Here is a 12,899-nt window from a genome sequence, read left to right as displayed (position 1 = left end):
TATCAATTGTTTCTTATTCGTTAAACTTCTTTCTCCCAGTTTTGTTGGATTTTGGCATTTTTTGAGGTCTGGATAGAAAGTAGGGAAAGCTTAAAATTCCCAGTGAAAAACTGGCGATCCCTAGATATAAAATATTTCAGGTTGGCTTTTGGCTTTTGTGAGAAATATACATACTTTGGCTCTCAAAGTCTAAACTGATTGATTTCAAACATTTTCCTCTCAGACAAATTTTACAACATTAGGGAAAAAAGAAAGTTGAAAGATAATATTTCTTAGCAGTGCAGTTTTACATTCAGACAATCAAAAATTCTCAAGTAGAGCTGCTAGGTTGTTCTTGCATGTTTATATTGATATATGAAAAGTCACAAACATTAGTAATGAACTTAAAAGTGAACCACTTGTTGTTCCTTTGAAAATTGTTCTCTGATCTCTTGGTTCCTTATGGTAATTAAAAATCACAATAAAGATCTTGTAAAATGGTGAGTCTCAGTGGAGGGGAGGCACAGCAGTAGTGTTCACTGGTACATGTACCAGGAAAATATCAGTGCATTATAAAGGTTATAGATAACTTAAAGAAAAATTGTATTAGTGTAAAGCTAGTGCTGTAAATATTTAATTATTTCCTTCTCTCTTTGACTCGGAGGCAAACGATTGCCATCATGCAAAAGTGAGAAAAAGCACACTGTGAAATCTGTGTTGATTACTTTGGGTGAGTAGTGGCGGGCCTGCAGGGATGAAACATGGTGGAAACTGCAAAAAGACTCTGGGAAAAGACCTGTGGACTTCGTTAATATGTCCATAGGGTAACACTTCCATGAAGGATGTGGAAAAAAATACATTCTCTTTTCTGTAAGCAAGCTGATTTTCATGTCAGTTATTCACCACCTATGATTTTACCTACTTTTTTTTTTTTTTTTAAATTAATCTTTGGTAGTTTTGCCTGAGTTTTTGCTTTATGTGATTTTCAAATGATGGTCAAATCTCTACAATAGCAACAAGGATTGCCATGAGGAATTATGAAAGAATCCTACACATTATGAAACGTAAAACAAAATTTACTGTAAGTGACAAGCTGAAATGGAAGAGTACTCTAAGAATATATGGAGTACAGCAGGTTTTACTTTTGCTTTAAACTTCAAAATAACTGTGTGGGTTATCATGAAGTCTCCCAGTCATAAGATTCAAACCTCAACTACTAAAACAAACTTTGTGTAGGAAAGAGCTTTCTATTTTTATATGAAACCTGTAAGGCAATTTTTTTCTAAATGAGAACATATAGTGTGTGCAAATACATTTGCGAGGATATTTTACATAGCCTGTTTTTGCCTTTAAATAATGGCTTTCTTTTTTAAAAAAATTATGACTCTTTCAAAAACGAAAAGAGGAGAGATGCATTAGCAGTCTCAGGGCTGCATTCATAGGCTTGGAAAGATTCAGAGAGAGCTGAGATCTTTCTTAAGCTTACTTAAGCTGAAATTTGGTTTGAGGATAGTTGAGGCTCTTAGTTTGAGATACTGAGAGTCTCTCTCGTGGCTATTCCTGAGCAGCATGTGTGCACTTGTGTACTTGAAAATGTGTAAGAATCCCCATGTTTATTATTCAGAGGCAACCACAGAGCTCTCCAGAGCTGTACCCAAAACGGAGTGACTTTTTTGGCTGGAAAAATCCATGGCTGGGTCAATTGAATGAACTCTAATTTCTGATTGATTTATTCAATTGAAGAAGCAGAAATTGGAAAATATGCAAGACCTTTTTTGTTCTTTCTTAAATGTGTTTCAGAAATTTGTTTTCGGTTTTGTTGGTTTTGTTTGGTTTTTTAACAGAAAATATTGTTATACTTTGAAACATACCTCAACATCATTTTTAGCAAGTTAAAAAATCAAGGCAGAGAACACATCTTTTAATTTCAGGTCTAATTAAATATTTTGTTTGATTATAAGGTACTTATTTTTCATCACACAAAAAAAAGCTGAAAAAAATCTCAAGGCTTATTTTGGATTTCAGTGCTTTATAGAACATAAAGACAACTCTAACAACAACCAAATTTGTTTTTACACTATTAGAACTGTCAGTTATGAAAGCTAAATAGTTCTGCCCTCCTCCCTCTCATCTCCAAACACAGAGAAAAACAGATCTCTTCTGTCTTACTATGCCTTTGTTCCATTAGCACGCTGGAATATATTCACTAAGAAATTCCTCTTCCAAGGATTCTTTTTTCAGCATAATACTTGAAGCTTCACATTAATCTTTCTAGTCTGTATAAAATATATAAAATTTTGGATTACTTACTATTAGAAAAGACACAGGCTGCTCAGCTGTGGAGTGTTAAGCTCTTAAAGAGTTAAAGCAGGCAGCAGAATATGTGTTTTCTTTAATGCAAGTTAACCTTTGCATGCAGTAGACAGCTTTCCATTTTCCTTGAAATAAAAATATTTTACTAGATACAGTGTTTAAATAAATCAAATGAGGCTTCAAATTATGTAAAATCTGACCATTTAAAATAAAATTACTACTTTCTCTTCTGCATTTCTGGCATAATTCAGTTTTAATGCTCATCTAAGCTGTAATGTCTCTGCTGTGTATTTGGGCTGCTTGATTATACTGATGGGTAGTGTAATTTTTTTGTTACATGTACAATGAAGGTAATTTTTGTGTTTCTAAGCTAGAAGATCAAGTTCTGTGACCTGGAGAAAAAGAAGGCAAATCAGAAGGTGTACAGGTGCAGCTCCTTGCTGTTGCAATGGGAAACCTGGGAGAGCTTTCCACCACCTGTCCAGAACCGTTCCGACGTGGCTGGGTTGGGATGGAGTGGGAAGGGGCAGATAGTTTGTACAATAACTTCCCCACCTTTTGGAGGCTGTGCTGTTGCAAATGGTGAGGTTACTGGTGGAAATACACTGGGACAATGACAGAGATGTATGAAGGCATGCACAAAATGATCATCTAGACATTAGGCATATTTTTTTTTATCAAGGCCAAGCTATTTTTTTCTGCTTACTTTAACCTGCTTTTAACCTACTATTACTTTTAGAGAGGCACAAGTGTGAGTTATCAGTCTGATATTATGGATGAATTCTATAATGAATATGGTGTTTAAGAAAACGGCTCTTGAGTAAAAACACAGTGAAGAAGGTGATACTGAAGCAAGAGTTAACTAGAAAGCAACCACCCCCACTTTGGGCTGAAGTGGTCAGAAATGGGTTCTCATTGAAACCATGGGTTTCTCTCTCAGAAATGTGGGTTTCAGAAATGGCATCTCATTTACTGATCTTCACTAAAAAAAGCTTCCATTTTCTTGAGAACAAAAACGTATCTTTGGGTCAGATTTTGCTCTTCCCTGTTTCCCTTCGACTCTCCAGAGAATATGGGCTGGCTAAGTTGCTCCTCAAACTCAATTATCTTACCTTTGTGGGAGGAAGAGATTGTCTGCAAGTGTATGGAAAGCGAGAAAAGTCTTCATCTGATTAAAGGAAAATATTCAATAATTTTTTAAACCATCTGCAAGAAAACAGCAGCAAAACCAGCTTGCTGAGAAAGGTGGATATCTGTGGGTCTTTTACCTTAATTCACTCACAAAAAGTATTGAATTCTTAAGAACCGACCTCTGCTACTCTTTATATCAGGAGATGCTGATTGCAGACATTGTGCCGTACAGATAAGCACAAAGGCTTCTTTACTTTATATGTTCTGGGCTTCTCCACTTTCTTTCAGAAACAGAAAATCCAGTAAGAATGAATCCAAATGGCAGGAGAGGAGAGTGGAAATAGAGGCTTAACAAACAATGAAAAGCAGCTCATAGTTTACACGATGAGTTTACAGCAGGAAGAAGGAGATTCCACTGAATCTGTGCTGTGATAGCTGGTTAACAAATGCTCCTCAGTCTTTAAAACAAACAAAATTATGTCTGTGAGTGTAAATTCCAGATGAGCTGTTTGATGAGCCTTTCACTTTGCTTAGAGATAAAGGTTGTGGGAAAGGGTCCACTGAAGCTGCATCCAGTCAAAGTGCCTCCAGCACAGTTGTCTTATTTCTTTCCTATTATTTTTTATTTTGTTTTCATCTAGGGTATGACAGGATGCTGTTCAGGTAGTGTTTAATTTAATTACTGCCAAATATTCAGGTTCCATACCTGTAGTTTACTAGTCTGCCTCTTTTTGCTGAAGCTTAAATAGGTTGCATAATTTTGAGAAAGTTGCTTTCAGATATTACAGGCTGTATGTGTTTCCAGTGGAAGCAGTTTCTTGTCCTACTGTAAAATTTAATTAACTAAAGTTTTGTAAACCATTAAAAGATATACCACAGAATGTGGTTACAAAGAATAAATGCATATATTTTAAACTCTTCTTTGAATATTGGTATATAAGCATGATGGCATCAGAACTGTACTGAGGACCTGGTCGGTGTCCTATGCCTTGCTTGACTTTGAACCTTGCTCTTCTGAATGTCTTCAATCTATGAATGTTTTTTATTTCTTTTTTCCTGCAAAGATACCAAAACCACAGGGATGTGTCCAATGGAAGTAAAGGTGCCTTAGCCTTGGCAACTTGTTGTACAGGAGGAACAGCTGTAACGCTGCCATGTTATTCAAGCTTTGCCCTCATGGTTATTCATCTCTGCATCAATATATTCTGCAACAATGCTAGACTGGAGCTAACAAAGCTTCCTAGGAAGGCTTGACTGTCCCCTTTGACATGTGTGTGGTGTGGCCAGAGGTAGCCTAGACCCCACAGCGTGGGCTGTTACTTAAGTGTCTGGACGATGCCCTTAGTCATAGGATTTAGTTTTAGTCCTGTCCTGTGAGGAGTAGGGAGTTGGACTCGATGATCCTTATGGGTCCCTTCCAACTTGAGATATTCTGTGATTCCATGTAACTCCTGGGTCACGTTACATGTACTTTGGCATTCTTTTTGGAGGGAGGTATTTCAACAGCTGGATTAGTTACATGTGTAGAAGACCCTTAGTGACTACCTCAGGTTCAAAGCAGGCTTGCACATGAATGGGCAGTGAACACTGGCAGAACGGTGTGGTGCTGTTCTCGTGTGAATGATGGTTTTGTTGCACGTATTTGTGTGCTCTGTACCTCATGCCTGTCCCGCCCAAGGGTTGGTTTCTGTGTGTCTGGTGGCTGTGAGCATTATAGCTCTTCTGCCACTTGGGATTCAAGAGTCTGCCACTGTGTCTGTGCTCTGAAAAAGTGTCCAGATGATCTTTATACCTCCTCTACTCCAGAGTCACGTAAGATTTGTGTGGGGTTTTTTATTTAGAATTTTAAAAATAATTATTAATAATTGTATCTACATGAAACCAACAAAGTCAATAGGAGATGTTTGGTGATTCTTGTCCCTTTTTGTTCCGTTACTCATGCTTCTGGTAGGATCTGTTGTAAGGTAGTATCTGCAGCAGTTTCTAAAGCCCTCTTTCATCTAACTGAACATCTATCCTCAAGTTTCTCAGCATACCTGTCTTTGCTGGTAATGCCATCTCACTTGTTGAAACAAGCTTAGTGATCAAAGTTAATGAACCGTCTTGGTAGGGGTTGGAAGCTAGAAATAGAAGACTGAAGAACGAGGAAGACCTTTTCTATGCCCAGAAATGTCTTAGCAGAACAGGTTCACGGAGGGGGAGTTTTTGACAAAAGTCATGATGGTTTTCATCCATTACATAATGCTCAAGTGAAGTGTCACCCTATTTCCTTTGCTCGTGGTGCTTTCACTTTTCAGGTACCCTCTCTTTTTGCAAGAGCAAAGCTGCTTTGTATTTTTGCTTGTGTAGGTGCTCCTAGATTGTGGCCTCTACAAACATGCTACAAATTCGTCTTGCTTTAGCTAGTTCTAATTGCTAGTGATTTATGAGAGATGTTGTGAAACAACATAAAATTAATTTTTCTTCTCCGTTAATTCAGATGTTATAAGCATTTGGGTTTACTCTTGTGATTTCCCCTACCTCACAATTTACTTTGCAAACCAAAGCTCTACTGTGTTGTCCTATTGTAGCCTTTAGTGTTTCCTTCTTCTTTCTCTTCTAAGTAAATTGAAAAATTGTCTAGATTTAGAAAATAGGGAAAAAGATGCACTAAATGACAATCGTATAAGGAAGGTAGGTGTACTAAATATCAGTGGCCTTTAACAGATGAAAGGAGAAGAGAAAAACCCCAGTCTACACTCTCTGTTAACTTGAAGTAGCTGCAATACTAAAACCAGTCCTGCAAAACACTCACGTGAATAATCCTTACTGTGGCAAGTAGTCCAGCTGTTTCCAGCACTGGTGAAAGGCAGTGGTCTGGCAGCTTTGAGGAATGAAGTTCTTTTTTTTATTAGCCAGGCAAGTTTCCCAACACACATTGCCTGGTCAGCGTGCTTAAACCCCAATCTGAAGAGGGAGGGATAAGCTTTCTCTCGGGCTAACAGACAGTTTGGTTTCCACAGATCACCTAATTCTTGCTTGTATTTGGAGGCTGCCAATTAGCGAAAAGTAAAGGGAGAGACTTTGTAGGAAATTGCAGCTCTAATCCACCAAACTTGCATCAGAGAAGAACCACCTTGCTACCCTCTGCAGATTCTGAAGAGACCATGCCCAAAGCCTGTGCCCCATGCCTGTGCCAGTGTGTGTTCCAGGGATGCTCGCAGTCTCCACATTAGGCCTGGGGAGCAACCTGTGCTCCTGCTTCCTTTGTCCACTTTCACTCTCTCTCCTTCTCAGGCTGCTTTCTAGGAACAGCTTCCATCCAGTTTGAGACCCTTTTACTTGATGCTGGTGAAAAATCTTGTAAAAAGCCTTTTGTGTCCATACCCTGGGGGCTCCCAGGCCTGCCCATACCCAGTACTTAATCGCAAAGAACAAGACCTGGTTTATTCTGTGGGCAGGGTCTGTAAGCCCAACTCTGACCACCTCAAATTTTTTCATGCTCTGAAAGTGAATGCAGAATAATTTTTAAATGTCTTCTTCAATCTCTGCCCATGCCTCTCAGATGGAAGCAGACAACAGATAATCAGAACTATTGTGGTGTTTGTTTTCCAGACACGGATAATTGGAACTTCAGGACTTCCAAATCAACTAACCCAAGACTCTACCCTTCCACCAAAAGAACTATCAGCAGTGCAAGATGTAATCTAATTTGTGGACAGGCTCCAGGGGCAAGTAGGACTCATGGTACATTTCACAGCTGTTGGAGCGGCCACCATTTGTGGGAGAACAGTGATTAGACTGCAGAATGTGGAATTGTCCAGAGTTTACCTGCAAGTTTCATCAGGTACCAGTACCAGCAGTGTTGAAAGCTGTAGCAGCAGTCCTGGTTGGCAGAAGGTGGCATATCAGCTGCTTGCACATGATCCAGTGCCATTTGGAAAAAGCTTGAATTGTTTTCAGTAAAAATACCATGATTTGGTCTACTCAGGATATGCTTCTAGACAGCAGTCAAAAGCAGGCAGCTTTAGCACCTTCTGTGCAGGAGGCAAGTAGGGCTGCATGAAACATGGCCTCTGTTGTACAGGAGTGGTGTGTTCTCCAGTGTGTGTTTGTGGCAGCTGCTACTGGATTTTAACATCAGGTAGTGGAAAAGGAATTGACCATTACTGAGACTGTGAGCTGCACAAGGGTGCTTGCAGAAGTCAGACCAGATGTGGAGGTTTTCTGGCACCTTGCTAGTCACCTTTTTTGTTCTCTGTCAAAGCGCACTTCATTTAAAGAGAGGTATTGTCTGAAATGTTTCTCTGGCTGCGTGGCTGCTAAACATGTGGGTCTTGAGACGCTTAATACAGCTGGCATCTTCTGATGCGGCTTCAGCTGAAACAGTCATGGGGGAGGGAAGACAGCCCTGCGTGGAAGCTCTTCCCGCTGGTACCGGGGCTGCATAGGGGAGCTCCTCGTGGGCCCGCTGGCCGTATTGGCCGGGCCCCACCATCGCGCCGAGCCGTCGGTGCCGGCCCGGGCGGAGGTCGGGCTGGCTCCCCGCCCGCCCTGGGCAATGGCACCACCTTCTGCGGCCCCGGCCCCGCTCAAGGGCCGCAGGGGCCCCGCGGTCGCCGCCCCTCCCGGAGCCGGACGCTGCCTCGGGCGGGCGCGGGTCTCGCAGCCGGGCCGGGGCCGCGCCGGAGGGCGGCGGTGCCGGGCGTGGGGCGCGGGGCTGGCGGCGGAGCGCGGGGGGTGCGGGGGCGGGGGGGTGTGCAGCTCTCGCTAGCGCTGCTTGTGGTCACAGCCAGGCAAGCTCACATCCCATCTGGATCACGCTCGCTCTCTCCCTTCTGCTTTCCTACCATAGAGTTGCGCTGGAAACAGAAGATAGAGGGAGTGTAGGAGCTCGCCATCTCCAAGCGATCTACATTGGGAAAAACATGGAGTCGGCTCCGGCAGCCCCCGATCCAGCAGCCAGTGAGCCGGGCAGCAGCGTCTCCGAGGCGGCCGCCGGCGCCAGGGACACCCCGGTGAACCTGGAGCCTGCCCGGAAAAGCGATGCGCCGGCTCCCGTCCGCAGGCAAAGCTACTCCAGCAGCAGCAGCAGCAGCAGAGGTAGGGAGACTTGGGGAAGGGGGAGGGGGCCGGGGGAGTGGGATCGGTGGGTGGGTGGGAATAGGAAGAGGGGGGTAAGAGACAAGGGGGAAATGCAGCAATTTAATCCCCTGGTTTATTGCTCGTGCTTGTTGAAGCCGCGCACGCAAACAAGCCGGGCTTCTACCCCCTGCAAAACCTTGCAAACTTTTATAGCTTCTTTTAATTGCTGCAGGAGGAGGGACAAATGCAATGAAAATATTGAGCAGTGTTTGGTGCTTTCCTATCTCTCTCGTTTATTGCCTGTGGTATCCGGATGGGTACTGTGCCCCTGAAATTACATAATTTTATAAATATATAAAGCAACAGCGGGAGTATTGGGATTCAAGGGAACAAACTTTTAAAGCTGCAGTGTCCTTCCTCCCTCCCTTTTTTCTCCCCCTCGTCTGTCTCCTTTTGACAGTTTCTCAACTGGTGTGCTGTGGCTTGTTGTGAATGGGGGATCTGTGATTAAATAGGAGATTTGCGGTTTGCGGGTGACTTATTCACTCTCTTGCGCGCTGTTTTCCCTTAATTCATTTAAGTGTATCTTAAAAATGATTTCATCGCGGAGCGGATGATCTCGTAGCTGCTGTTGTTGAAGGTGCACAACTTCGCAGAGGGTCTCTGTGCGCCGCGGGATTCTCTTACCGCTCTCCGCCGGCCCCCGAATAAAACGCTGCAAACAAACGAGCCCCCCTTTTCTGCCGCCAGCTGTCAAAGCCCCCTCCTGCCTCAGGTTGCGTTTCGGAGTCGTGCGGGTCAGCTCTGAAGGTGCTCAGGGCGGTTGAAGTTTGGCGTCAGCGCGCTACCGCCCGAGCCGCGCCGGCGGCGGGAGGGCTGCGCGCTGCCGGGCGGAGCGGTGCGGAGCCGTGCGGGGCCGTGCGGGGCGGGCTGCTCCCGCCGCGGGCAGGGACAGGGGCCCGGCTTCAAACACCGCCGGAGTTTGCCGAGACGTGCGAGAGGGAGGAGGCTGCGGCTTTAATTACTTGTAAATAATTTATGAAGCGTTGCTCCTACAAGAGGGGGGAGCGCGCTAGAGAGGCTTCGCTCTGTAAAATCCCTCGGTGATGGGTAAAAATGAATTAAATAACGCTATGTAATAATACACACGGCTGTTGAAAGAAATTACGGGCGGAGAAAAGTACGTGCCCGCCGGGAGCGCAGCCCCCTCGGCGGCCGCCGGCGGGGCTGGGGCAGCGATGCCCGGCCGCCGGCGGTGGGGAGACCGTCTCTCCTCGGACGGAGGGGGTTTGGGTTGTAGGTTGGAATATGGCTGATCATGTGTTGGCTTGTGTTTTACAGTATTTTTCCCCTTTTGGCCACACCCCCCCTTCCCAGGCAGCTTCCCACTCAGGGAATCCGCGTACAGTAAAAGCCATCGAGATGACACACGCCGAAACATTTAATTAGAGGCGATTTGCGAGCAGGGAGCGCGCCGTTCGGCGGATGCCGAGGCGAGGAGGAGCGGGCTCGGCCGGAGGAGGCCGGGTGGCCACGGGCGTGTGCGCAGGGAGCGTTTGGCTGCGCGGGGTATATTTAGAGCTTGCGAGAGTGGATTTGGAATGCAAGCGCCTTATGTAACGAGGTTAATCAGAAACACTGGAGAAAATTTCCTTAATTTGTCGGGGAGTTTTCTGGATGTTTGCGGAGCCGGCCGTAGTTCGCGGGTGTTACACAACGCTCCCCCCTCCCGGCTCTCCGGCCCAGTGCTCCGGCGGCGCGGGCAGATGGTGCTGCCGGCGAGCGGGGCCGGCGGGAGGGAGCCGGCAGCCGGCTCCGCCGCGCTTGGGGAGGGGGGCAACTTTGGGATCCCATAAATTATGTAACACTCGGCTGTCGCTTCTGTATGGATGCGAAAAGGAGAGGAGGGTGCTGGGAAGCCCGGGCGGCTCCGGCGTTGAGGGTGTTTTCTTGGCGGTCCCGAATTGTTTGGGCTCTGGTACTGCTAACCTGCTGACCCACATGTCCCTCCTCCCCCGGGACTCACTGGGGAAGGGGGAGGGGGCCAGGCACTCCAGGCACACGCTGCCACTCGCCCAGTCGCCGCACGCCGGCAGGCACTGCGTTATGTAACAGTCTGAGTGGGAAAGCGAAGGTCAGTGATGGAGGCATCCCCGGCAACACAATGGCCAAAGCCCTGCGCGCTGGGGCTTTGCAGGCTGTAAAGCGAAATAAAGCTCGCGGCAGTAATTGGCGTGTGGTTTGGAAGGGCTTGGGAAGGGAGAGGGGAGAAGGAAAAGGAGAGTGGCAGGGATTTGGGGGGGGAAAAAAAAAAAGTGTTTGGGTTTTTTTGGATGATGTAATGGAGTTGGCAGAAAATACAAGTCTACTCCTAGAGTGCAAACAGTAAGAGAATTGGAGCTGGCATTCTGTGCTAATGTTGCGTAAATTAGTGTATTGGAAGTAAATTGACCTATACAATACACACCAGCTGATTGTGCCTTTCTAATAGTTAAAACTTAGAGATACAGAACCACACAGGAAAACATGACAATGACAACATTTTGGCCTCCTTGAAGTCAGGACATGATGGATGCATTGGGTGTTAGAGGTCCCTGTAGACTTGTAGGTTTGGGGGTTGTTTGGTTTGTTTTTTTTTTTTTAAGCTATTGAAATAGCGCTTGATTTCTTGCCTTTTTTGTTTTTAGTGGTCCTTTATATCTTATGGCAACGATGTGACCTTAATGTGTGACTAGTATAGGTGAAATTATTTTTAGAACTGCTAGGTTATAAGCTTATATGTTCAGCTGTGTACTGAGTTCAAAAATTTACCTGTTTGGGTCACAATTCTGCCATGTGTTGTAAGCAGGCAGCTCTGGACTCTCATGCGACCTGTGTGGACGAGAGATACAAATACATAGATACTTAGGTATATGTACACATTCATACACCTCTCTAACTGTAAAAATCCTTATTTTTTGACTAGGCAGACGCTACAAATACTTGTTTCATATCCTTTATTTTCATAGCAGCACATGCTGCAAAGCTGCTTCGATACTTCAGCGTTTATAATAACCAGTGTATATAAGGAATGAAGAAAACAAAATTAAAGAGAGGACTGTTCATGAAGAAGTGGGAAAAGTCTGCTGTGGAACAAATTCTTAAGTGAAGCTTTAGTTATTATAATGCTATCATTTCAAAATATTTTATTGCTTGATATGTAAACCTGTTTGTACCGCCAGATCCTTACATAACTTGGTTTTTATTTTGCAGACATTATGCTGGTTTTCTTGCTGTGTAGAACCCTTAAGAAAACATAAATTCTGAGTTACCAAAAGCACCTTTCAAATGGGGAGTTGTTGCCTGATATATTTAGTATGTGGGGGCATGCATGCATACTTGCATGCTTTGAGAAATTCCCTGCAGTCTGATATTAAAACTGATTGTCAGAAAATTGTCACCATACCGGAAAAAGCAGGAAATGGATAAAAAGCCTGGTTTTCCCCCCGAGGAATGTTTTTACTGCTGACAGTAATGGTTAAGATTTTCTGAAGACCAGTCGCTGACCAGCAGGTTGAATTTCAGTCTGAGAGTGTGTGTGTGTTCTGCAACAAGGGTTTGTGGTTTGCCATGCTTGGTAGAAGGAATGCTTCCCTCACCAACTCTGGCCCTGGACTGTGGGTTTTATTGCCATTTATTTCACTTTGCAGGCTTTGGCATCCATGGAGTTCTACCCATGCGGCAGTCTAAGGCTTAATATTCTATTAGTCCCCCTAGAAATAGTTGTAGTTGAATAAACTGTATTTTAGCAGAGATCTACTGTCTCATTAAAAAGCAGAAGTAAATAAAAAGCTTTTAAATGTGATAAAAAATGCTCAGTTTGTTTGGAACTGAGCTCTTGGTCTCAGAGGTAAGTCAAGAGAGGATGTCTTGCTGAAAAATACTTAAGACAGCTCTTACATCATTGGGTGATGCTATGTGCAAATATTTTTATGGTGCTTAATATTTAAAAGTAGAAATCTGTAGCTATGTAGGTATTTGTTCTTCTTTTCTTGCTGTTGAGGTTCTGAGCGTATTTGCTGTTTTCCAGAACCCTTTGGAATTTTTTATCATGTTGTCTGTTTATCCTGATCCTGTCTCTACTGGTAGATTGTGGTGTGTTGCTTTTTGTGCTTTATTTTAATTTGGGTGATGCTGCACAAGTAGGGATGTGACATCATTAATAGTAACAACAATAGGTTTGTTGTGTTATTTTCTTTAAAAGTACTTGGTTTTTTTGCTAGATTTTATCCATTTCTGAATTTAGGCACTTCCGCAGAGCACAGTCACAATATGAAATTTTGAGCATTATTTTCAGGAGGACTCTTTGAATTTTGTAAATTGGGATGTTTTCTGCAGATTCTTTTTTGTCATCATTGAGGACTATTCTGCAT

At 43.9% G+C, this 12,899-nt stretch overlaps 1 protein-coding gene across 2 annotated transcripts in view; it reads left to right on the top strand.

Annotated features, from left to right (window-relative positions):
- Positions 1-12,899, top strand: part of RORA (RAR related orphan receptor A) — a 389,378-nt gene that overhangs the window by 23,451 nt on the left and 353,028 nt on the right. The window contains exons 2-3 of one of the 2 annotated variants that reach the window (XM_032122711.1): positions 7,018-7,249; positions 8,258-8,505. In XM_032122711.1, coding sequence (XP_031978602.1) covers positions 8,331-8,505 — 175 coding nt within the window. In that variant the 5' untranslated portion in view covers positions 7,018-7,249; positions 8,258-8,330. Of the gene's footprint in view, positions 1-7,017; positions 7,250-8,204; positions 8,506-12,899 lie in introns of those variants that run through there. The other variant, XM_032122715.1, reaches the window with a different exon arrangement.

The sequence above is a fragment of the Corvus moneduloides genome, chromosome 13 (assembly GCF_009650955.1).
Source record: "Corvus moneduloides isolate bCorMon1 chromosome 13, bCorMon1.pri, whole genome shotgun sequence".
Classification (NCBI taxonomy): domain Eukaryota; kingdom Metazoa; phylum Chordata; class Aves; order Passeriformes; family Corvidae; genus Corvus; species Corvus moneduloides.
This window is presented reverse-complemented; position numbering and strand designations above follow the sequence as displayed.